Source organism: Nannospalax galili, unplaced genomic scaffold (genome assembly GCF_000622305.1).
Source record: "Nannospalax galili isolate Female #2095 unplaced genomic scaffold, S.galili_v1.0 scaffold7, whole genome shotgun sequence".
NCBI lineage: Eukaryota > Metazoa > Chordata > Mammalia > Rodentia > Spalacidae > Nannospalax > Nannospalax galili.
The window spans coordinates 8,577,246-8,597,476 of NW_008359081.1; the positions used below are offsets into that span (position 1 = coordinate 8,577,246).

Genomic DNA, 20,231 nt, shown 5'->3' on the forward strand with positions numbered 1-20,231 from the left:
GCATCCAATTTTATGTGGGGGTAGGGCTCAAACCAGGTCTTATCATACCTCTACCATTTTTTAAATTTTTAATTAAAAAAATTTTTTTTTAATTTTTAAATTTTTATTTTAGTTGTTTGAGGTGGGATCTTCCTATGTACCCCTGGTCTACCTGGAGCTCCATATGTAAGCCTATGAGACTAGGCTAGCCTCAAACTTGCAGCAATCTTCCCGCCTCTGCCTCCCAGCTTCTTAGATTACAGATGTGAGCCGCTACATCCAGCTGTTCTTTTTTGCCAAATATTTCCTAGTAGCTACTTAAAATGGACCATATTTTTTAGAGCTTCAACAAATGTACAAAGTACCATTCTAGGTCCTGGATTATACCAATAACTTAAACACAGAAAATAGAGCCTATATCATAGACACATACTTTAGTGCTGAGTTGTAAATCATAAGAACATGACATGAGGTTCTGTCAGGCTTTTGTTTTTAAAGTTGTGTTGAGTTAACATTTGACTTGTAAGATATTTTATATCCTTAAAGAACTTTAGAATTTGCCTTCTTGCTTTATGTTTATCACTTTCCCAGAAAAAGTGGTGTGCATCATGGGAAGGGAAGGAAGCAACTGGTCACAGAGAATTTTCTCTTCTTACTTTCACTTTTCTTAGCCTGCATTGAACAGGTAATTTTCTCCCAGAGGAAACTGAAGAATAGAAACGTTTTCCAAACTAATGAGAAGTGACTTACTACTATAATTACAGTGATTTGGGCAGTTAACTTTAATTAAATTATGCATTCTTATTCTAAAAGAGTAAGAACATTGGTACTCAAATATAGGTACTACTGGGTAGAAAGCAATATATATGAAAAAAATGTTGCTAAAATTTAAAAAGTGTTGTTTGCTACATTGAAATTTTTATGGATTATATAACACTTCTTTGCTAGCTTTCATCCCCTGATTTGAATGTTCTATATCAAGGGTTAGGAATTCATGGTACATTCATGATATGTCCAAGGGAGTGCCTAGCTGGATGGGGCCTCCAGTAACCACTTCTTTCTCTGCTCACAGAGCTCTATTTTCCTTTATAAGAACTAGCTAAAGGCAGCACTGTATTTCCCTTCAAAGGAATTCCCAGGTATGCATCATCTTTCTGTCTCTTCATCCAAGATGTCACTATCACCATTCTATCAACTCTCTTAATATTCTTGGAGATTTGATTCTCTATAGGAAATCCATACTGTTAATTGTTTGATGTATTAATTTTTGGATAAGCAGAGAGCCATTTTGTAGAGCCATTTTGGTTTATTTAGGAATGAAGAGAAATACCAGCAGCCTCTTCCTCCTCCTCATCCTCCTCATCTTCCTTCCTCAAGGAGGGTGGTGCCTCCCCCATCTATGATGAAATATTGATGGTCCCAATTTTGTGCAGGTCCTATGGAGGTAACTACAGCTGCAGTGAGTTCATGGAGGTAATGGCCATGACAATGTCCAGAAAACATCTCTTTGAGGCACACCACCTTATCCTCCTCTTACATTCCTTTCATCCTTTCTTATACAATGTTACCTGAGCCCTGGAAAGGGTGATATTGACGTCTTGGAATCCATCATCATATTTATTCCTGGCACTTTAACTGCTAATGAGTCTCTGTATTAACTTCCACCTGCAGCTATGGGAAGCTTTCTGGAGAAGATGAAAACAGCACTCATCTCAATACATCAGTATGCAGAAGGCAGTTTATTGTGTCCATTTGTGAAACAGTAGTAGTAGGTTTCCCTCTAGAGCCTATGTGCTCCCCAACCACAAGCTGTTGACCAGGTTTATAGATCATCTCAGGAGAAATTCTTTCATTTCTTTTTGAGAAATTGTCTTTTATTTATTTTATTTTATTTTTATTTTTTTATTATTTTTATTTTATGTATATGAGTATGTTGCCTGCATGTGTGTGAGTGCACCCGTGTTGTGCAGTGTCCGCAGAGGTCAGAAGAAGGTGTCAGATTCCCTGGAACTGTAGTTACGAGCAGTTGTTAGCCACCATGTGGGTGCTGGGAATTGAACCCAGGTCCTGTGCAAGAGCAGTCAGTGCTCTTAACCACTGAGCCATCTCTCCAGCCCTGAGAAATTGTCCTTTAAAAGACAAAATGTCACATTGTAGCTCAAGTCAAACTCTGGATCTTTCTTCTTCAGTCTCCTGAGTGCTGGGGTGGCAGACATGAGACACCACCCTGCCTGGCTAGGAGAAGTTATTTCTGATGCTGCAACTGTAATTTTTTGATTCTGTCTGAAGAGCAAGTCAAACATCTTTGGTGGCATTTCATCTGATTGGACATTTTCTGTCTGTGAAGAAGTTCATTTACTAAGTACCTTTAAGCAGTTTTGATAATCTATCTACATTTTTATACTTACACTGGAATGTATTTTTCAGGTTTTCAATTCAAAAACAGCTGAACTACTCAGTCATCACCAAGTGGAAATAAAACAGGAATTCCCAAGAGAAGGGTATGTTTGCTAATCTAAATTTCCTAATTTTTCCAGGTCATGTTTATTGATTCATCTCACCCCATGTGCCCTGTTCATTGGCACAGTAAACTTGGCCACACACCCTCCTGTGAAAGCCTGAGAGCTTAGGATTGCTCAAGAAAAGAAGCAACATGTCTGAACAATAGGTGGCTTAGTAATTCAGTGACAGAAAGAAAAGGATGATAATAAAACGAGTATTAAATATCAGAAATATTCCTTTAACTTTGGAGTCATTTATTTCTATGTCTCCATTTGTTACTAACATAATGAATACTTCACTGATAATGTTTTAGATTTTGGGGCAGAATCTTGTGACTCAGGGTTTCCCTATAACACCAGCTGGCGTGGAACTCGATCTGTAGACCAAGCATAGAGATCCACCTCCTGTGCCTCCCAAGGGCTAGAATTAAAGGTATACACCACCATTCCTGCCCCATGTTTTATGTTTTAATTTTGTCTTTTTTTTCTTTTCTTTTTCTTTTTTGCTTTGGAGATGGTGGAGTCTCACTGTGCCTCCCAATATAGCCCAGAACTTGAAGGAATTATCCTGCCTCAGCTTCCCAAATGTTGGGATTAGAAGAATGAGTCATTACACTTAGCCAATAACCATCCTGGGAATGATGGATTATTATTATGTAAAGAATAAGAAAAATAGGCTTTTCTTGATTGCTTTAAATGCAGGATACAGATATGCCTTGCTTGTCCTCATTTTCTTTCGCTTATGTACCACCTACATGCTCATAATTTAATTTTTCAATGTATATATATTATGCTTATATTTATTTCTTGGAGACTAATATTTTTTCTTTTTGTCCCAAAGATGGGTAGAACAAGACCCGAAGGAAATTCTGCAATCTGTCTATGAGTGTATAGAGAAAACATGTGAAAAACTTGGACAGCTCAATATTGATATTTCAAACATAAAAGGTATTTTAATTGAATATTTTCCTCATGTGGTATGGCTCTGTCATTCCAATTCATTGATTTATTCTTTCAGCTCATAATTGAGTGCGCATGAGAACTTGTTGCAGAATTTGAGGGCACAGCAATGAATAGGAAAATTCAGTCCCCTCTTACGGACCTTTTATTCTGGTAAACATGAATAGCAAAGAAGACAATACAAGTTAATTTAAGATACTAATATGCTCCATGTTGAAAGTAAAAAAAAAATCAGGGACATGATGAGGTGTGTCTGGAGGGCCTTACTTTAGCCTTAGGAGGTCACAATTCCATTGCTGAGATTTCAAAGGGGCCAGCCATGTGACTGACTTTGAGAATGTTTGAAGAAAAGTAAACATCACATGCAAAGACACTGAGTTGAAAATGCATTGAGATAGTCCAGGGACCCAAAAAGACCAGCATGTCAAAAGGACAGTGAAAGCAAGTTGAAGGGCAAGATTGGGTAGGTAAGTGATTTCAGGAAGTTGAAATTGGCAAAATCAGTGGGGACTTGTCAGCCATATTTAGGAGTTTGAATGTTAGTTTTAGTATCACAGAGAAAAGGTCATGACTTGCCATCAAAGACAAGTCCATACCTTGTGTTTGAAAGTGGAGTCTATTGGCCTAAGGTAGACACAGAGAGACCAATGTGAGGCTGCTGTAGAAACTCCGGGACAGTCTGGCCGTTTGATGTGCAGTGGTGACATGGTGGCCAGCAGGTAGGGCCAATACTTGCTGATGGATTAGATATCAGGGTAGTAGAGGCAGTACTAAGCCAGGGGAAGAGATAGGTCAAAGAGGAGATTTCAGGTTTTTTATTTTATTTTTCCTTTATGTGTATGAGTGTTTTGCCTGTCTCTAAGTGCACCATGTCCATGCAGTGTTGGCGGAGACCAGAAGAGGCCATTGGATCTCCTGGAACTGGAGTTAAGGACAAGTGTTGACTGCGACGAGGGTGCTGGGAATCAAATCCAGGTCCTCTGGAAAAGCAGTCAGTGCTCGTAGCCACTGAGCCAGCTCTCCAGCTCCTGCTTCATTTTATTTGGTGATGCACCTACAATGGGGCCGAATGCCTTTTACTGAAAAGAGAAAGACTAGGAGAAGGAACAGTTGAGGGAGGAGTGTTTGAAATCTAAACACTTAATAGCATTTCTCTGAAATAAATGCTTGAAAGTATGAGGTTATTGCAGATTTCTCTATGAACTTCTAGTTTCTAGTAGAATGCTTACCTATATTTAGCTTTTTATTTATTTATACAGAGAGAAAGGTGATGTAATAATTGCTGTCCCTGAGGTCTCTTGAAGCTTGTTTTATGTTGTTGGGTTTTTTGGTTGATTTTTTTTTTTTTTTTTTGAAACAAGGTCTTGCTAAATAGCCTTATCTTGCCTAAGATTTGCTGTGATTTTATTGCCTCTGCTGGAATTACTATTCCTAGTGTTGTCTTTTTCTTGCTTAGATAATTTGACTATGGATAGAAGGAACCACCTCTCCATGTAAATAGTGGTGCTTTGATTGTTAGCTCAGCTCTGAGACTTACCAGAACTCCTAAGATTATTTCCTAATTGCATTTCCTTTTTTGATTTTTTGTTGTTGTTGTTGTTGGTGGTGGTGGTGGTGGTGGTGTTGGTTTTTTGTTGGTTTTAGATAGGATCTTACTTTGCAGGTCTGGAACTTGCTAGGTAGCCCATGCTGGCCTGGAACACACTGTGTAGCCCAGGCTGCGAATCTGCTTCTGCTTCGATTACAGGCATGTGCTAACATGCCCAGGCAGGTTTAAAAACTACCCTTTTATTCCTTTATCTAAGTAGAAGTACAATCATCAAATTTTAAGTAAATTGTACATCAAAATGTTTGCTATCTATTGTTTCTTTGGGACAGTCTCAGTCTGAATAGCATAAACAATTAACAGGCACACCATTTTTCTACCAACCTGACAGATAAGCTGGATGCAATACAGCTAACATGGAATGTAATATGTTGGCCTTCCTGGGTCACCTGTATGCCATTCTTTATTTTTTTTTCTGGTTTTTGTAGTGTATGTGAAGATGATACACAGCTCTTCTCCAAGTGCCTTGTCTTCTACTTGCAATAGTTGGTCTGTAGAACTTAAACATGCAGTCCTCTTCTCTACATGCCTGCTCATTCAAAATGCAATCCGTATCAAGCTGACGTGACCTCTTTGCAACTATTAGCCTGTAGCCAAGAATGAGAGCACCTTGTAATGCCTCCCATACCAGGTCAGGTGTGCTACAGTTTTCCCGATAGTTGACTGAATTGGTGTAGGAAGGGGCAAGCTTTGGCTTTCCTATGTAGAACTCTAGGTAACACAGCTGTAAAGCTGTAGAGGATCAGCCGTCATCTAGATCAACTTCCTTTAGCTGCAGTGAGGGGAAGGGACTTATTGCAGCTAACAGGTAGCTGTTTATTGGAAGATAGCATTAAAGCACAGCTCTCAGAACTGCTATGCCAATTTTTTTCCCTCTGAGCCACACTGATGATAAGCTCACAAAACTTTTAGTTTATATTTCCTGTGTGCGGCAAGTAAATTAGCTTTGCCAGCTGACAGCAGTATTGTTTAGTCTGACCTGATAATCATTAACAGAGTTCATCAAACCTGACTGTATATCTCTCACAAATTCGTGATTCATTGATTTTAGTTCTCTTCATCTGTCAGAAAGTTTTCTGACATTGGCTGGAGAGATGAGTCAGCTGTTAAGAGCACTTGCTGCTCTTGCAGAGGACCGGAATTTTGTTCTCAGCACCCACATGACCACTGACAACCATCCATAACTCCAGTTCCAGGGGATCTGATGCCCTTTTCTGGTCTCCATGGGAACTGCATGACACAGGTGCACTTACATACATGCAGGCAAAACACGCATACACATAAAATGGAAGAAGTTAATTGATTTCAAAGCTAGGCATGGTAATATATGTCTGTATTCCTAGCACTTCAGAGGCTGAGGCAAGAGGTTTGCCACTGAGTTTGAGGCCAGACTGCTCTACTGAATTGAGAGCCTGTCTTAAATACTCCAGCATAAAAAAGTTTCTTTTTGGGCTGGAGAGATGGCTTAGCAGTTAAGAGCACTGACTGCTCTTGTGGAGGACCAGGGTTCGATACCCAGCACCCACATGGCAGCTACGAATCGTCCTTAACTCCAGTTTCAGGGGAATCCGAAGCCCTCTTCTGAACTCCGTGGCATTGCACGACACGGGTGCACTCACATACATGCAGGCAATACACTCATACACATAAAATAAAAATAATAAATTAAATTTTAAAATTTTATTTGATAACCATATAATTAGAAGAAACACTTCATTACAACAGCATTGACATATTCAATAGCAATTGCCAGAGCTAAGATGCATCTCTTTCAAAATTGGCTGTAAATTTTTAGGTTTACAGTTGAATTAATACAGTTATACAATATTGTACTCAGTATAAACCCTATAAGACATAAAATTAAATGAGGTTTTAAATTTTAAAAAAGATCTCCATTTCATTATTAAAATACACAGTTTCATACAGAAAAATTCATTTTTAATACAATTGACACTAAGATGCACATGTGTTTCTAATCTCTCTATATCTGATTATTACTAGTCACAGTCAGTTACTTTCTGAGCTCCTTGGCATCTGAGCATGGATATGTTCTCCCTCATATGTGGATCCTAGGATCAGACTCTGATAAATAAGTATGCAACCGGACATAACTGCAGGAACCAGGATAATGGAAAGGAAACAGGGAGGTAAAGGAAAAGAAATAACCTGAAAGATAAGAACAATAGGAAACAGTCTTTAATAATAAAATGTTTTTTAAAAAAAGTTTCTTTGACTAAACTTCACTGTGAACAATGCCTCTCAAATTAGAATTTCCTCTGTAGTTGAATACTGCATTCTGACCTGAAGTAAATCAATAGACTGCACAGTGTCAGGCAGCTCCAGCTCTGTTGGCCTGTGAAGGGACTTAAGAAATTACAAGAAAGGAATTGCAAAAAAGTATGCCAGATATTCTTATTCATTCTTTTCCAGTGATGGGAGCAAAACACAACATAAACTGCTTCACAAATGAAGGCATAGAATTCTCAGGGATTAAGTTCTCAAGCAGTTGTTTTGGTGGTAGAGAAAAGGAAAACCCATACACCCACTCCTTCACCCTAACTAGCACTCAACACTTCCATCAGCATCTTACTTTCATGCTACTCATGCTTTCAGAGCCTCACAGGGCTCTCAGAAAAGCCCTTTTCTCTGAAATAACTTTCTACCAGCAGCCATATCTTATTTGCTCTTTTCAAATATGCCTCTTTCATGGAAAACTATACATAATCTATTTTTTTTGGTCTTTTTGAGGCAGGGTCCCCCTGTAGCCCCAGCTGGCCTGGTACTTGCTATGGAGACCAGGCTGGCCTTCAACTCACAGAAATCTGCCTACCTCTGCTTCCCAAGTGCTGGGATTAAAGGCATGCGGAAACTATACATAATCTTTAACTGTCTGAAAATCAGAAAGGTTCTTTATTTTTAAATTAGTTTTATTATTTTATGTGTATGAGTGTATTGCCTGTATGTACATAAGTACACCCATGTTGTGCAATCCTGTGGAGGTCAGAATAGGGGATCAGATACCCTGAGGTACAGATGGATGTTAGCTGCTATTTGTGTGCTGGAAACCGACCATGTGGCTGATCTTGAACTCACTAACTCACTATGTAGCTCAGGGTGGTATCAAACTCCATCCTCCTGCCTCAGTTTCACAAGTTCTGGGATTATAGGCATGTGTCACCATGCTCAGTCTAGAAGGCTTCATAGAAGTGATATAACTCTTCCCACATGATTCTTGTAGTAGCAAGAAAGCTTTTCTCTGAGGCTCTTATTTTTTTCTGTGTTTTCAGTTTTTAAAAAAATTTGTTCCAACTATAGTTTGAATTACTCATTGGAGTTCTAGGGATCCTATGCAGGGCCTTACATGTAACAGGCACTGAGCTATACCCCCAGCCTGCTTTTATTTTTGAAAGGATTCATGTCATCCATAATACCACCAAGACAATAATTATTAATACTTTTTGAGTATTTCCAGTGAATTTTTTTTTCTAAGCATATCTTCTTAATTGTGATTGTAACTTCAATTTATTTTATTTTATGTGTTTGAGTGTTTTGCATGTAAGAACACCCATATCATGCAGTGCCCATGGAGGTCAGAAGAGGGAGTTGGATCCTTTGGAACTGGAGTTACTGACAATTGTTAGCTGCCATTTGGGTGATGGGAACCCAGGTCCTCTGCAAGAGCAGCCAGTACTCTTAACTAGTGAGCCATCCTTCCAGGCCTGTGATTATAACTTTTTTTTGTCTTTTTGAGACAGGGTCTCCCTGTAGCCACAGCTTGCCTGAAACTCACTATGTAGACCAGGCTGGCCTTGATCTCAGAGAGATCCACCTGTCTCTGACTCCTAAGTGCTGGGGTTAAACATGCACCACCACACTCAGCGATTATAACTTTTTAAAAACAGGGTCTCACTATATAGCCCTGGCTGGCCTGGAATTTGCTATGTGGAGATCTCTATTCACAGAGATCTGCTTGCCTCTGTCTCCCAAGTACTAGAAGGCATATGCCACCACGGAAGGGCTACACAATGAGACTCTGTTTATGAATGAATGAATGAATGAATGAATGAATGAGACTCTGTTTATGAATGAATGAATGAATGAATGAATGAATAAATAAATAAATAATAAACAAATAAACAAACTATGTCACCCAAACTGGTCTGGAATGAAATATGTATCCCAGTCTGGCCGGAAACCCAGAGCAGTCCCTTTTCCCTTGCCACCAAAATGTGCTAGGACTGCAGACATGAGAAACCATGCCAGGCTCTGGATGCTAGATTATAGCTAGTTTAATTGTGTGAGGCCTGTGTGCACTGTGGAAGAATGGGTAATTAAAGTGTGGCTACAAGAGGATCCTGAAAAACTATTTCACTGGACTTTGATTGTCTGCAAGGAAAGCAATTTTGGCACAAAGGAATGGAATTAAGATATAGGAGAAAGTAGGGAGTGGTCAGGGAGGAATCCAGGCCCAGAGAATCAGATGGAAATAACTCTAGATTAGATTCTGAATATGAGTCAGAAGGAGCCAATAAAGGTAGCATGACAGACATATGACTCAAGGAGTGTGACTGAAAAGAGCAGCCAGCTGCTTTACAGGAAAATTAGTGAGGAGGAAAACTCCTCTAGTTGGCTGTGAATTTGTTGTGGTTTCATATTAGGAAGTTTTCATTAAAAAATTCTGTTCATAATATTCCACTGTAGCCACCCTTTGCTGAGGTCCTGTTGTGTCCTTGGGGATTCTGAGGAATTCCCTTATCTGCCCTGCTCAGTTCAGTCTCATTATCTACAGCTATCACTGTACTCTGTCCTCCATGATGGTAATGACTCACATTTACTCAATACTTTTTAAAGATAAGTGACATCATTGTAAGGTGAGGAATTTTACTTTCTCCATTTTACAGGAAATAAAACTATGAGGAAACAAAGGAGAGGACTCAAGATTGGAATAAAGGGGCTGGAAACGTGGCTCAGCAGTTAAGAGCACTGGCTGCTCTTGCAGAGGATCCAGGTTCTGTTCCTAGCACTCACATGGCAGCTAACAACCATCCTTAACTCCCGTTCCAGGGGATCTGATGCCCTCTTCTGTATTCCATGGGCATTGTGTGCATGTAGTGCACTTATGTACATGCAGGGAAAACAGTCATACACGGAAAATAAATAAATAAAAGACTGGAATTTGAACACCAAATATTTGGCTTTGGAGAGCCTAAGCTCCACTGAATAATCTTCCATGACATAGTTTTGCTATGTAGTCTGGGCTGGCCTCAAATTCTCAATGATCTTGCCTTAGCATCTTCAGTGCTAAGACTACAGGTATATACTACCGGACTCATTTACATGACCCTATTTCAGTCTGTAACCTGCCTGCTACATCAGAAGTAGTGGAGGTTCTGAGACCTTAATTTCTTCACCTCTTGTCCCTGTATATAACACATGGATCTCATGACTCCACCCCTTCACAAGGGGAGTCTTTTGTCCTACTTCTTCCTGCCTCCTGTGCTGTGAACCCGACCTCCTGCTGTTATTACATATCAGGATGGTATCCTGTTAAGTTCCAGACACACCTTTTATTTTCTTAAAAATTTTTTGGGGGGTTCAGGGACTGGAGAGTTGACTTAGCAGTTAAGTTTGCTCTGGCAGAGGACACAGGTTTGGTTCCCAGCACCCACAGTGGGCACCTCACAACTACCTGTAACTGTAGTTCCAGGTGGGATCTGACGCCCTCTTCTGGGCTGCACAGGTACCTGCACTCATGTGCACATACCCACTCCCATCCCCCAGTAAACACACAAATTAAAATAAAAAATGAATTTTTTTTGAGATAGGGTCTCACTGTATAGCCCTGGCTGGTTTGGAACTTGTTATATAGACCAGGCTGGCCTCAAACTCCCAGAGATCCTCCTGACTCTTTTATCCTGAATGCTGGGGTTAAAGGCATGGGCCACCATGTGCACATGAGTGTTTCTGTTTTGGGCTTTTTTGCTGTTGTAGTTGGTTTGTGTGGTTTGTCTTTTTTGAGACAGGGTCTCCTTATAGCCCAGCTAGTCTGAAACTCAGTATGTAGACAAGGATTCACAGAGAATCACCTGCCTCTGTCCCATGAGTGTTGAGGTTAAAGGTGTGCACCACCATGCCTGGCTAGATGAATGTTTTATTTTTATGTATATGAGTGTATTGCCTGCTTGTAAGTGTACCTGTGTCATGCAACGCCTGCGGAGGCCAGAAGAGAATGTCAGATCCCCTGGAACTGGAGCTATGGACAGTTGTTAGTCACCATGTGGGTGCTAGGAATTGAACCCAAGTCCTCTGCAAGAGCACCCAGTGCTTTTAACTGCTGAGCCATATCTCCAGGCCCTAGATGAATGTTTTTAAAGGAACATTTTGATGTTTTGGAGATAGGATCTCATGTAGCCTAGGCTGCCTTCAAACTCACTATGTAGCCAAGAATAACCCTAAACCCCTGATCCTCCTGCCTCTACCTCTCAAGTTCTGGGATTACAGGCATGCACCCACTACACCTGGCATTTTTAAATTTTTTACTGCATTTATTTATTTGTGTATATGTGTGGGCATATGTTTGCCATGGTATGTATGTGGCGTTCTGCAAACTACTTGCAGGACTTGGTTGTCTCCCATCTTATGGGTCCCAGGGGACAAACTTGGGTTGTCAACTTGGTGGCAAGCCCCTTTACCCACTGAGCGGTATCTCACTGGCTCTGTTTTTTTTTTTTTTTTTTTTTGAGGCAGAATTTCATGTGGACCTGGTCCTCCTTGACCTCACTACATAGCCAAGGATGACCTTGAACTCCTTCCTGGTCCTTCTGCTTCTCCCTCTTGAATGTTGGGATTACAGGCATATGCAACCACACTCAGATTTATGCAGTTTTTGGGATCGAGCCCAGGGCTTCCTGCTTGCTAGGGGAAGTACTCTACCAATTCAGTAAATCCCCAGTGCTCATTCTACAAACATTTTGTGTTCCATAATTAACAATAATAAAAACTTAAGATCTTTTCTTATTGCTATTTCTCTTAAGTTTCTTTGGAGCAGAATTTCAGTAATCTTTTACAACTAGAAAATATATTAAATAAGTAAATCTTCATTGGGCAACTAGTAGTAAAACAAGGGCTCTGTTGGTTCCCCTCAGCTCTCCGCTGCTCAGAATGTTAGTATTGTATATTATTGATGCAAGATTTGAAATATAGACAGAGAGTTGTATCTTCCTAGAGGCAGTAATGAAGGGGCTTTTAAAAATTATAGGTTTTAGTGATTTATGGACCTTACACCATACCATATGGAGGCAGAAGGAATTGAAAGCAACTGGAAGACTTGAGGGAAAAGTAGTTACTTCAAGTTTTTGATATCCTGGCACATGGAAGGAGGATTATCATATATATCTCTCCAAAGTATATGGTTAATAGCTATACTTAGACGCTATAAGGAAAATTATATATACATATATAATTTTATATATAAAATAAGAATATACATATATATGTGTATGTATGCGTGTTTTTTCCTGGTGATCAAAACCAGGGCTCACTTGTGTTAGGCAAGTATTCTCTCAGTGATTTATGTTCCATGCCTCAGGATATTTTTTTGAGACAGGATCTCACACTGTATCCCAGGCTGGCCTCAAACTTGTAATCTTCCTGCTGTAGTGTCAAAGGTGCTAGGATTATAGTTGTGATCCATCATGCCTAACTAGAATCTTGTTTCAATACCAAAGTTGTCCAATCAGCTTTGAATTATGTAATAATTATTATCTTGTCACTGGAATTTCTGCCTGGTTGATCACATGATAGATAGTTTGAGCGTAAGTTGTTGTTGATTATATGGCCTATAATGTCCTAATTTAAATTCTGGAAGATCTCAGTCCTGTAGTTCAGTGAGTTCTACCTGGGATGCACATTAGAATCACCTGGTGATAGTAAGACTATCAATGCGGAGCCTGGCATGGTGGTGTACGCCTTTAAGTGCCAGCAATCGGGAGGCAGAAGTAGCCAGATCTCTGTGATCCCTGCATCCCCAGCTAGCCTGCAACTCACTATGTAGACCAGGCTGGCCTCAAACTCACAGAGATCTGCCTGCCTCTGCCTCCCAAGTGCTGGGACTAAAGGCATGTGCCACCAGGCCTGGCTGGTCATTGGTATTTTTTTATAACATTCCTCAGGTGATTCTAAAAGAACTATCAAGTCTGAGAATTTCTGACTTAGCAGAATGCAACAGATCTGAATAAGATGGTATTGGTTTCTTCAATACCTGTGATTGGTAGGTTTTGTCTTTTTTAAGTTTTTTTTATGTAAACATTTATATTTCTATTCTAATAAATTTAAAAACTCAAATTTTTCATAATCTTAGATATTGTATGTTATTTATGTCTAACTTACTTGATAGTGTCCCACAGTTTCTGCATGTTCTATTCCTGGGATGTTTTAGATTTAACATTTTGCTTGAGTGAGTGAGCTTATTCTTCTATATCTTTGTTACCTTTTTTTGATGTGATAAATATACTGACCAAAATCAACTTGAGGAGGAAAGGGTTTATTTTATCTTACATCGCCTGGGTCACAGTTCATCACTGATGGAGGTCAAAGTAGGAGCTCAGGGCTGGAACCTGGTGGCAGGAACTGAAGCACAACAGGACATGGAGGAACGCTGCTTACTAGCTTGCTCCCCTGGCCCATGCTCAGCATACTTTCTTATACAATACAGGACCACCTGCCCAGGAGTGGCACCACCATAGTGGGCTGGGCCCTCCCACATCACTCAACAATCAAGAAAATGCCCCACAGACATGGACACAGGCCAGTCCAATGAAGAAAAGTTGAGGCTCCCTCTACCCAGGTATTACCAAGTTGACAGCTGAAGTTATCCAGCACACTCCATCTTCTTGTCTTCAAGCCTTTATAGTCTTTCACCTGATCCATTCTATTGGCGAAGCTTTTCACTGAGTTTTTATTTCACAGACTGAATTTCTCATATCAAGTTTTGTATCAGTTTGGCTTTTCTTTAGAAGTTCTATCTCAGGCTAAGTGTGGTGGTGCACAACTTTAATTCCAGTACTCAGGAGGCAGAGGCAGGCAGATCTCAGTGAGATCTAGGCCACTCTGGTCTACACACTGAGTTCCCAGCCATCTGGAGCTCCAGGGAGATCCTGTCTCAAACAACAACAACAACAACAAAGAAATTCTCTTTATTAAATTCTGTGTTCACATCTTGAATTGCTTTTTTGTCATTCAGCTGTTTGTGTCTTTTCAGTCTTCATTCCAGAATTTGTGTATATCCTCTTTGAGTTCCTTGAACATATTTATAATTGCTATTTTGAGATCATTGTCTTGTGCCTCAATTAAGTTGCTTTTCTCCGGGACCATTATGATAGGTGTACTCATTTCTGGAGGAGACATATTGTCTTGTTTATTCATCTTGTTTGCATTTTGTGACAAAACCTAGGCATCTGGAGTTGGGCCATTAGTGGTTTTTCTTGGTATGGATATCCGGTGTCACCTTTGTTGTGTGGGTGTTTGGATCCTTATTTGCTGTTAGCTCAATTTGTCAGGTTGTAGACCACCTGAATGGTGCTTTGGGCTCAGTCTTGGGGCAGCTCTGTGTTGATATGTGAATGGGGTGTCAGAAGTGGTCCCAGCACAGGTAGGGATAGATGTACTTCTAAGCTCATGAGGAAACCTTCTGTAGGGTTAGAAGATTCTCACTGCCAATGTCCAGAAGTCTATGGAGGGCTCACTGGACTATAGGTGGTACTTGGGTGGCAGGGGCTGGGTTCACAGTGGGAGTGAATGGTGTTCCCTGGAGGCCAGGTGCAAGATACCACACACTGACCTCAGGTGGAAGTAGGTGGAGTGGAGGCTGGACTGGGGGACCCCAATGTCCCAGGGTGGCATAGTGAGTGGGGTGGTTGGCAGGCAGGGGTGATAAGTTCTGGGAGTGCCTACCTGGGTTTGGGGTCACGGGAGACCTTGTCTCAAAAGAAAAATTCATTTTTTAAAAAAATTTATGTTTATTTGTTCCTATAAGAAAAGATAAGATGTTGGAGAGGAGGGAGTGGGCATGGTTTTGATCAAAACACCTTATATGCTTATATGCCTGTATAAAATTCTCAATAAATTATGTAGAAAAGAAAAGAGCTATCTCCTGAAGCCATTTTAATTTTCTGTTCCTTCTGTTTAACTTTCTCCTTAAAGCCATTGGTGTCAGCAACCAGAGGGAAACCACAGTAGTCTGGGACAAGCTCACTGGAGAGCCTCTCTACAATGCTGTGGGTAAGCCATCATGCATGGAGGTTCAGCACAGGGCCTCACTCCATTTGCAAAGTGGTCACACTAAAAAATCTGTCTGCAAAACCTTGCATGCATGTTTTCTCTAATCTGATGGTTTGAGCACCAGAGTCCTCTGAGCTTTTCTATATTTAGCTTTTCTATATTTACAATTTTCAGATCATATTTATTCACATATTGAATTAGCTCTGTCCCTTGCTCTCTCCTTTTGCTGATTACATAAATGTATTGTATTATGTATTGTATTACGTAAACGGATGGATATCGTCGTAACTGTTTTATGACCCCTGCGTTCCTGACATCTAAAAGAGATCTTTCTCCCTCTTACCCTGGAGAATCAATATTGCCAGTGTTCAAAGTTATCTATCAAGTGTTTGTATATTTGTTCTTTCTAGGAATTTGAATTTCTTTCCTAAAGTTATTAAGATGAATCGTGAGACTTTTAGCTGTTGCTTATATGGATTTAGTTGTGCCATCAGGTGCTGAAACCTTCAAAATCTTGGGTATATTGCCTTTAGGTGTCAGTTCGTAGATGTAAATGTCCCTGAGTAGTTTTTAGTATCATACTTAGCATATGACATTTGTTGAGCAATAAATGATATCACTACTTCCTAAAAGGAAAATTTGTGTTCTAAAGCAATAGTCACTAAAAGGCTTGTGTCAGAAATAGGAAATCATACTGGGTGTGGTGGCACATGCCTGTAATTCAAGATCTGAGGCAGGAGGAGTGCCTCAGGTTCAAGGCCAACCTGGGCTACATACATAGCAAGTTCTAGGCCACCTAAGGCTATAAAGTAAGACCCTGTCTCAAAAGACCAAAACAAGAAAAAAAGAAAAGTAAAATAATATCTAATTATTGTAATATGCTTATAAAGAAGGGAAACAATGCTTTTCAAAAAGGAAGGGAATATGAAACTGGAAAGAAGCCAGGCTTGTTGGCACACACCTATCTTTAATCCCAGCAGAGGCAGCTGGATCTGTGAGACTGAAGCCAGCCTAGTCTACACAGTACTTTCCAGGTCAGCTGGAGCAACAGGGAGTCCCTGTCTCAAAAAACAAAAACAAGCAAACAAAACAGGAAAGTTAAACACATGAGAAACATGTGAATCTAAATGTGTCTAAAAAGACGAGATTTTTCTGTGCAGTAGAAGCTATAATTGAAACTGCTAATGAGTTACTGAGATTAGTACAGTGAGAATGAAGAGAAGGCAAACTGGCAAGACCTGTCAGAGGAAGGACAGGCCAGAGCCCTTATGACAGATAGGTCATCAATCTGAAGTGGTGACTTTTTTTGAAAAGCTCACACCCATGCTCTGGGTTGTATCTTTCTTTCTGAGTATTTCTCTTCCTCGTAGCAAGCATGCTTAAAGTCTATATTAAAATATCTTTAATAAAACTCCAATACTGCATAACAAAAAAGATGAAGGAGAAATAAATTCTACTTCTGAGAGCTGAAATTAAGTAATATCAAGGGAGGAAAAATAGCTTTCTGTTCTGTGTGAGTTATTAAACTTCTGATTGAAACTAATTTCTAGGCTGTTAGATTTTAGAAATCTAGAAATTAGATTACCTTTTGCAATTTTGCAATACATTTATGTATCTATTTATTTGTTATTTATTTATTTTGTAGGGAGGGTGGTGGGCATGCATGCCATGGCATGCATATGGTGTTCAGAGGACAGCCTGCTGCAGTTGGTTCTCTTCTTTCATCTTGCCAGCCATTTTTTTTTAAAGCCAGTGTTTTATGTGTCCAGTGCTGGCCTTGAACTCTGATCTTCCTCCAAGTCCCAAGTGCCTAGTTTACAGGTATGCAACACCACTCTTGGTTTTAGATTACTTTCAGTGTTGACTTGAAAGTTGCCAACACAGATGTGATCATCGTACTTTATTGTAGATGATTTCACTCTGGGAATAAATGTACAATTAATTCAACAAAGGATGAGGTGCTTTTGTATGTTCCATGTTCTGTGATGACCCCAGGCATCTTTTGACAAACTAGGAAGCCTATAGCTTTCCATTTTTGTCACAGAAGCTAAGGGTAAGAATTTGGAAGCTAGAAGGAGAAATTGAACTAGAAGTAAAGGATAGAAAGGGGGTAATTAGGGAGAGAAGCTGCTTAATGATTATAGGGATACATTCCTCCTCCAAATTTATTTCAATTGGATAAACACTAAAGTATCATATGGTCTTCATTTGGAAATTTATCATAATAAATCTCTAACAGCTTTATTCTAAATGAAGCAAGATCAGATGAGATTAATGGAAAGAAAACCACGTATTTGTCACCAAACTTCTTCGACTCAGTTTCTATTATGATCTGGTTCTTATACTTTTTACGTTCTCTGTTTTAGTTCAGACCACTAGAACAAAGATACCAAAGTCTAGGCAGCTCACTCAGCGGAAATGATTTATCATAGTTGTGGAGGGTAGAAGTTTGGGATCAAGGTGCGAGGCGATCTAGTCTGGTGAGGGCCTACATCCTGGTTTTCAGTGACTGTCTTGGGTCATCATATACTTGAGAGCAAAGTACAAGAAAGCAAATCCTTTCCAGTCTCTGTAGAAGTGCACTTATCCATTGAAAAGGCTCTGGGGTCATGACCTAATCATTTTCCAAAGGCTTCCTTCAAATTTGGGGGTTAAGATTTCAACGAGAATTTTTTTTTTTCTGTGACAGAAACATTCAGTCCAAGACATACATAATACCTTTAATAATAAAGTACCTTTAATCCTGGTACTTGGGAGATGGAGGCAGGATAATCAGGAGTTCAAGTTCACTGTCAGCTACATAATGAGTTTATGGCCAGCATGCAACACAAGACCCTGTCTAAACAAAACAATTAGTTTACAGTACTAGTTTTCTTCCTTTTCCTCTTCCTCCTGTAAAGCTCTGTCATTCTGACCTGTTCTTTTACTTTCCTGTTATTACTTATTGAATTATAACTTATGAGAAATATTTATTAAAACAAGCAAATAAGAACAGATTGTATTTGCCTTCAAAAAAAAAAAAAAAGATGCGCTGGGCCAATGAGATGGCTCAGTGGGCACAAGTGCTTGATGCCAAGCCAGATGACCCAAGTTCGACTTCTGGGACCCACATGTGGAAGGAGAGATAGATTCCTGCAAATGTCCTCTGATTGCCACATGTGCTGTGGCACATGCACGTGTATATACACACACATATGCACACACACACACATACACACACACACACACACACCATGAATAAATGTAATGAATAACAAAAATTCCTTTCATGTAGCATTCCTTTTTTATCATGTGTGCTTGGTAAGTAGTGAATATATTTACCCCTAGTATAGTAATACGTAAAACAAGAGAATTTTAGGGTATCAGTAGTGACCATAACATAGATTGGTTGAACAGGTTGAATCTGGATAAAGACTGTGCTTACTTGCAATAAAACTATGTGCTCACTGGTATTTCTTCTACCAGATACAGTTAGAAACACAGGTAAAAGTTCAGTGTGTCCCATAGGCACATAAGGCTTATTTTTAGATGTGCCATATATTTTTTAGAATTAATTTGTTAATTCTGAGATAAGGTAAATTCTTGTAGTATCTAAGAAGGATTGTCATTTTGCATTTCTGTTTTTCAGCCACTGTGCTATGACACAGCCATTTATTATGATGACCACATTGGAGGGTGGCCGAGGGCTTTGCAACCCTGACTTTAAAGTGGGGCCTTTGGCTTGTCGCTTCTCTTCATTTATCCTTGCCTTTCTGGTACTTTTCTCTCAGTTGGTGTTCATAAATATTCTTTTCCAAGGGGTTTCTTCCACTCACCCATTTTTCTATTTCTTTGAAAACCAACATTTATTCATGGTCTATGTAACTTGACTGCCTTTATGTTTGTTTGTTTGTTTGCTTATTTGTTTATTCAGGCTTTTTGAGACAGGGTCTCCCTGTAGCCCTAGCTGGCCTGGAATTTGCTATGTAGACCAGGCTGGTCTAGAACTCTCAGAGGCCCACCTGCCTCTGCCTCCTGACTGTTGGAATTAAAGTTGTGTGCCACCACACCTGGCACTTGGCTGTCTTTGAAGAATTATTAAAAAGGGTTTGAGGTTAAACAGTAGACTAGATTAGTAATGAAGAAGCACAAAATTAACAAAGTGGTTCAAATGTAGAGTGAGGGAGGCATGATTCAGTTGTATTTAGCGTGTCTAATAATAAATAAATACAAAAGTGTAGGAATCAGCTTTCTCCTTCCACCATGTGGGTCCTGGAGGTGGGATCCTGGCCGCAAGGCTTGGTGGCAAGTGCCCTTACCTACTGAGACCTCTTGCCAGCCCTTCACCTTATTTTTTGAGACATGAGTCTCTTATTGAACCTGGAGCTTGCCAATTTGCCTAGACTGGCTAGCCAGTGAGCTCCAGGATCCTCCTGCTTACTTCTCTTCAGCACTGGGATTAAAGGTGTACATTGTAGTACCTGCTGTTTTTACATGGCTGCTGGGGATTCGACTCAGATTCTCTCACGCATGTGTTGCAAAAATTTTGCCCACTGAGCCATCTCCCTGGCTCCTAGAATGTTGGATTCAATTTTCCCTTAAACATATATATATATATATATATATATATATATACACATACATACATACAGTGTTACAAGGTATTTTATTTATTTTTCCTTTGTTTTTTGTGGTAGGGTTTCTCTTTGTAACCCTGGGTACCCTCAAATTCCTTATCCTGCTCCCCCAGTCTCCTGGGCACTGGGATTACAGGTGTGAGCCATCCCACATGCCTAGTATTACAATTTTACACAGTGGCTGACCTTGTTCCTTTTCAAACATGTTAGTTATATATGGGTCAGTGGTCATCTGTTGAAAGACTTGGATGAACCTTGAATTCAATCCATTTACTTATTTATTTATTATTT

At 39.8% G+C, this 20,231-nt stretch overlaps 1 protein-coding gene across 6 annotated transcripts in view; it reads left to right on the forward strand.

Moving 5' to 3' along the window:
• The window catches only part of Gk (glycerol kinase), a 92,501-nt gene that overhangs the window by 15,411 nt on the left and 56,859 nt on the right, over positions 1-20,231 (forward strand). For all 6 annotated transcript variants that reach the window (XM_017795507.2, XM_029558438.1, XM_029558440.1 and 3 more), the window contains exons 2-4: positions 2,407-2,480; positions 3,322-3,428; positions 15,247-15,324. In XM_017795507.2, coding sequence (XP_017650996.1) covers positions 2,407-2,480; positions 3,322-3,428; positions 15,247-15,324 — 259 coding nt within the window. The remainder of the gene's footprint in view (positions 1-2,406; positions 2,481-3,321; positions 3,429-15,246; positions 15,325-20,231) is intronic.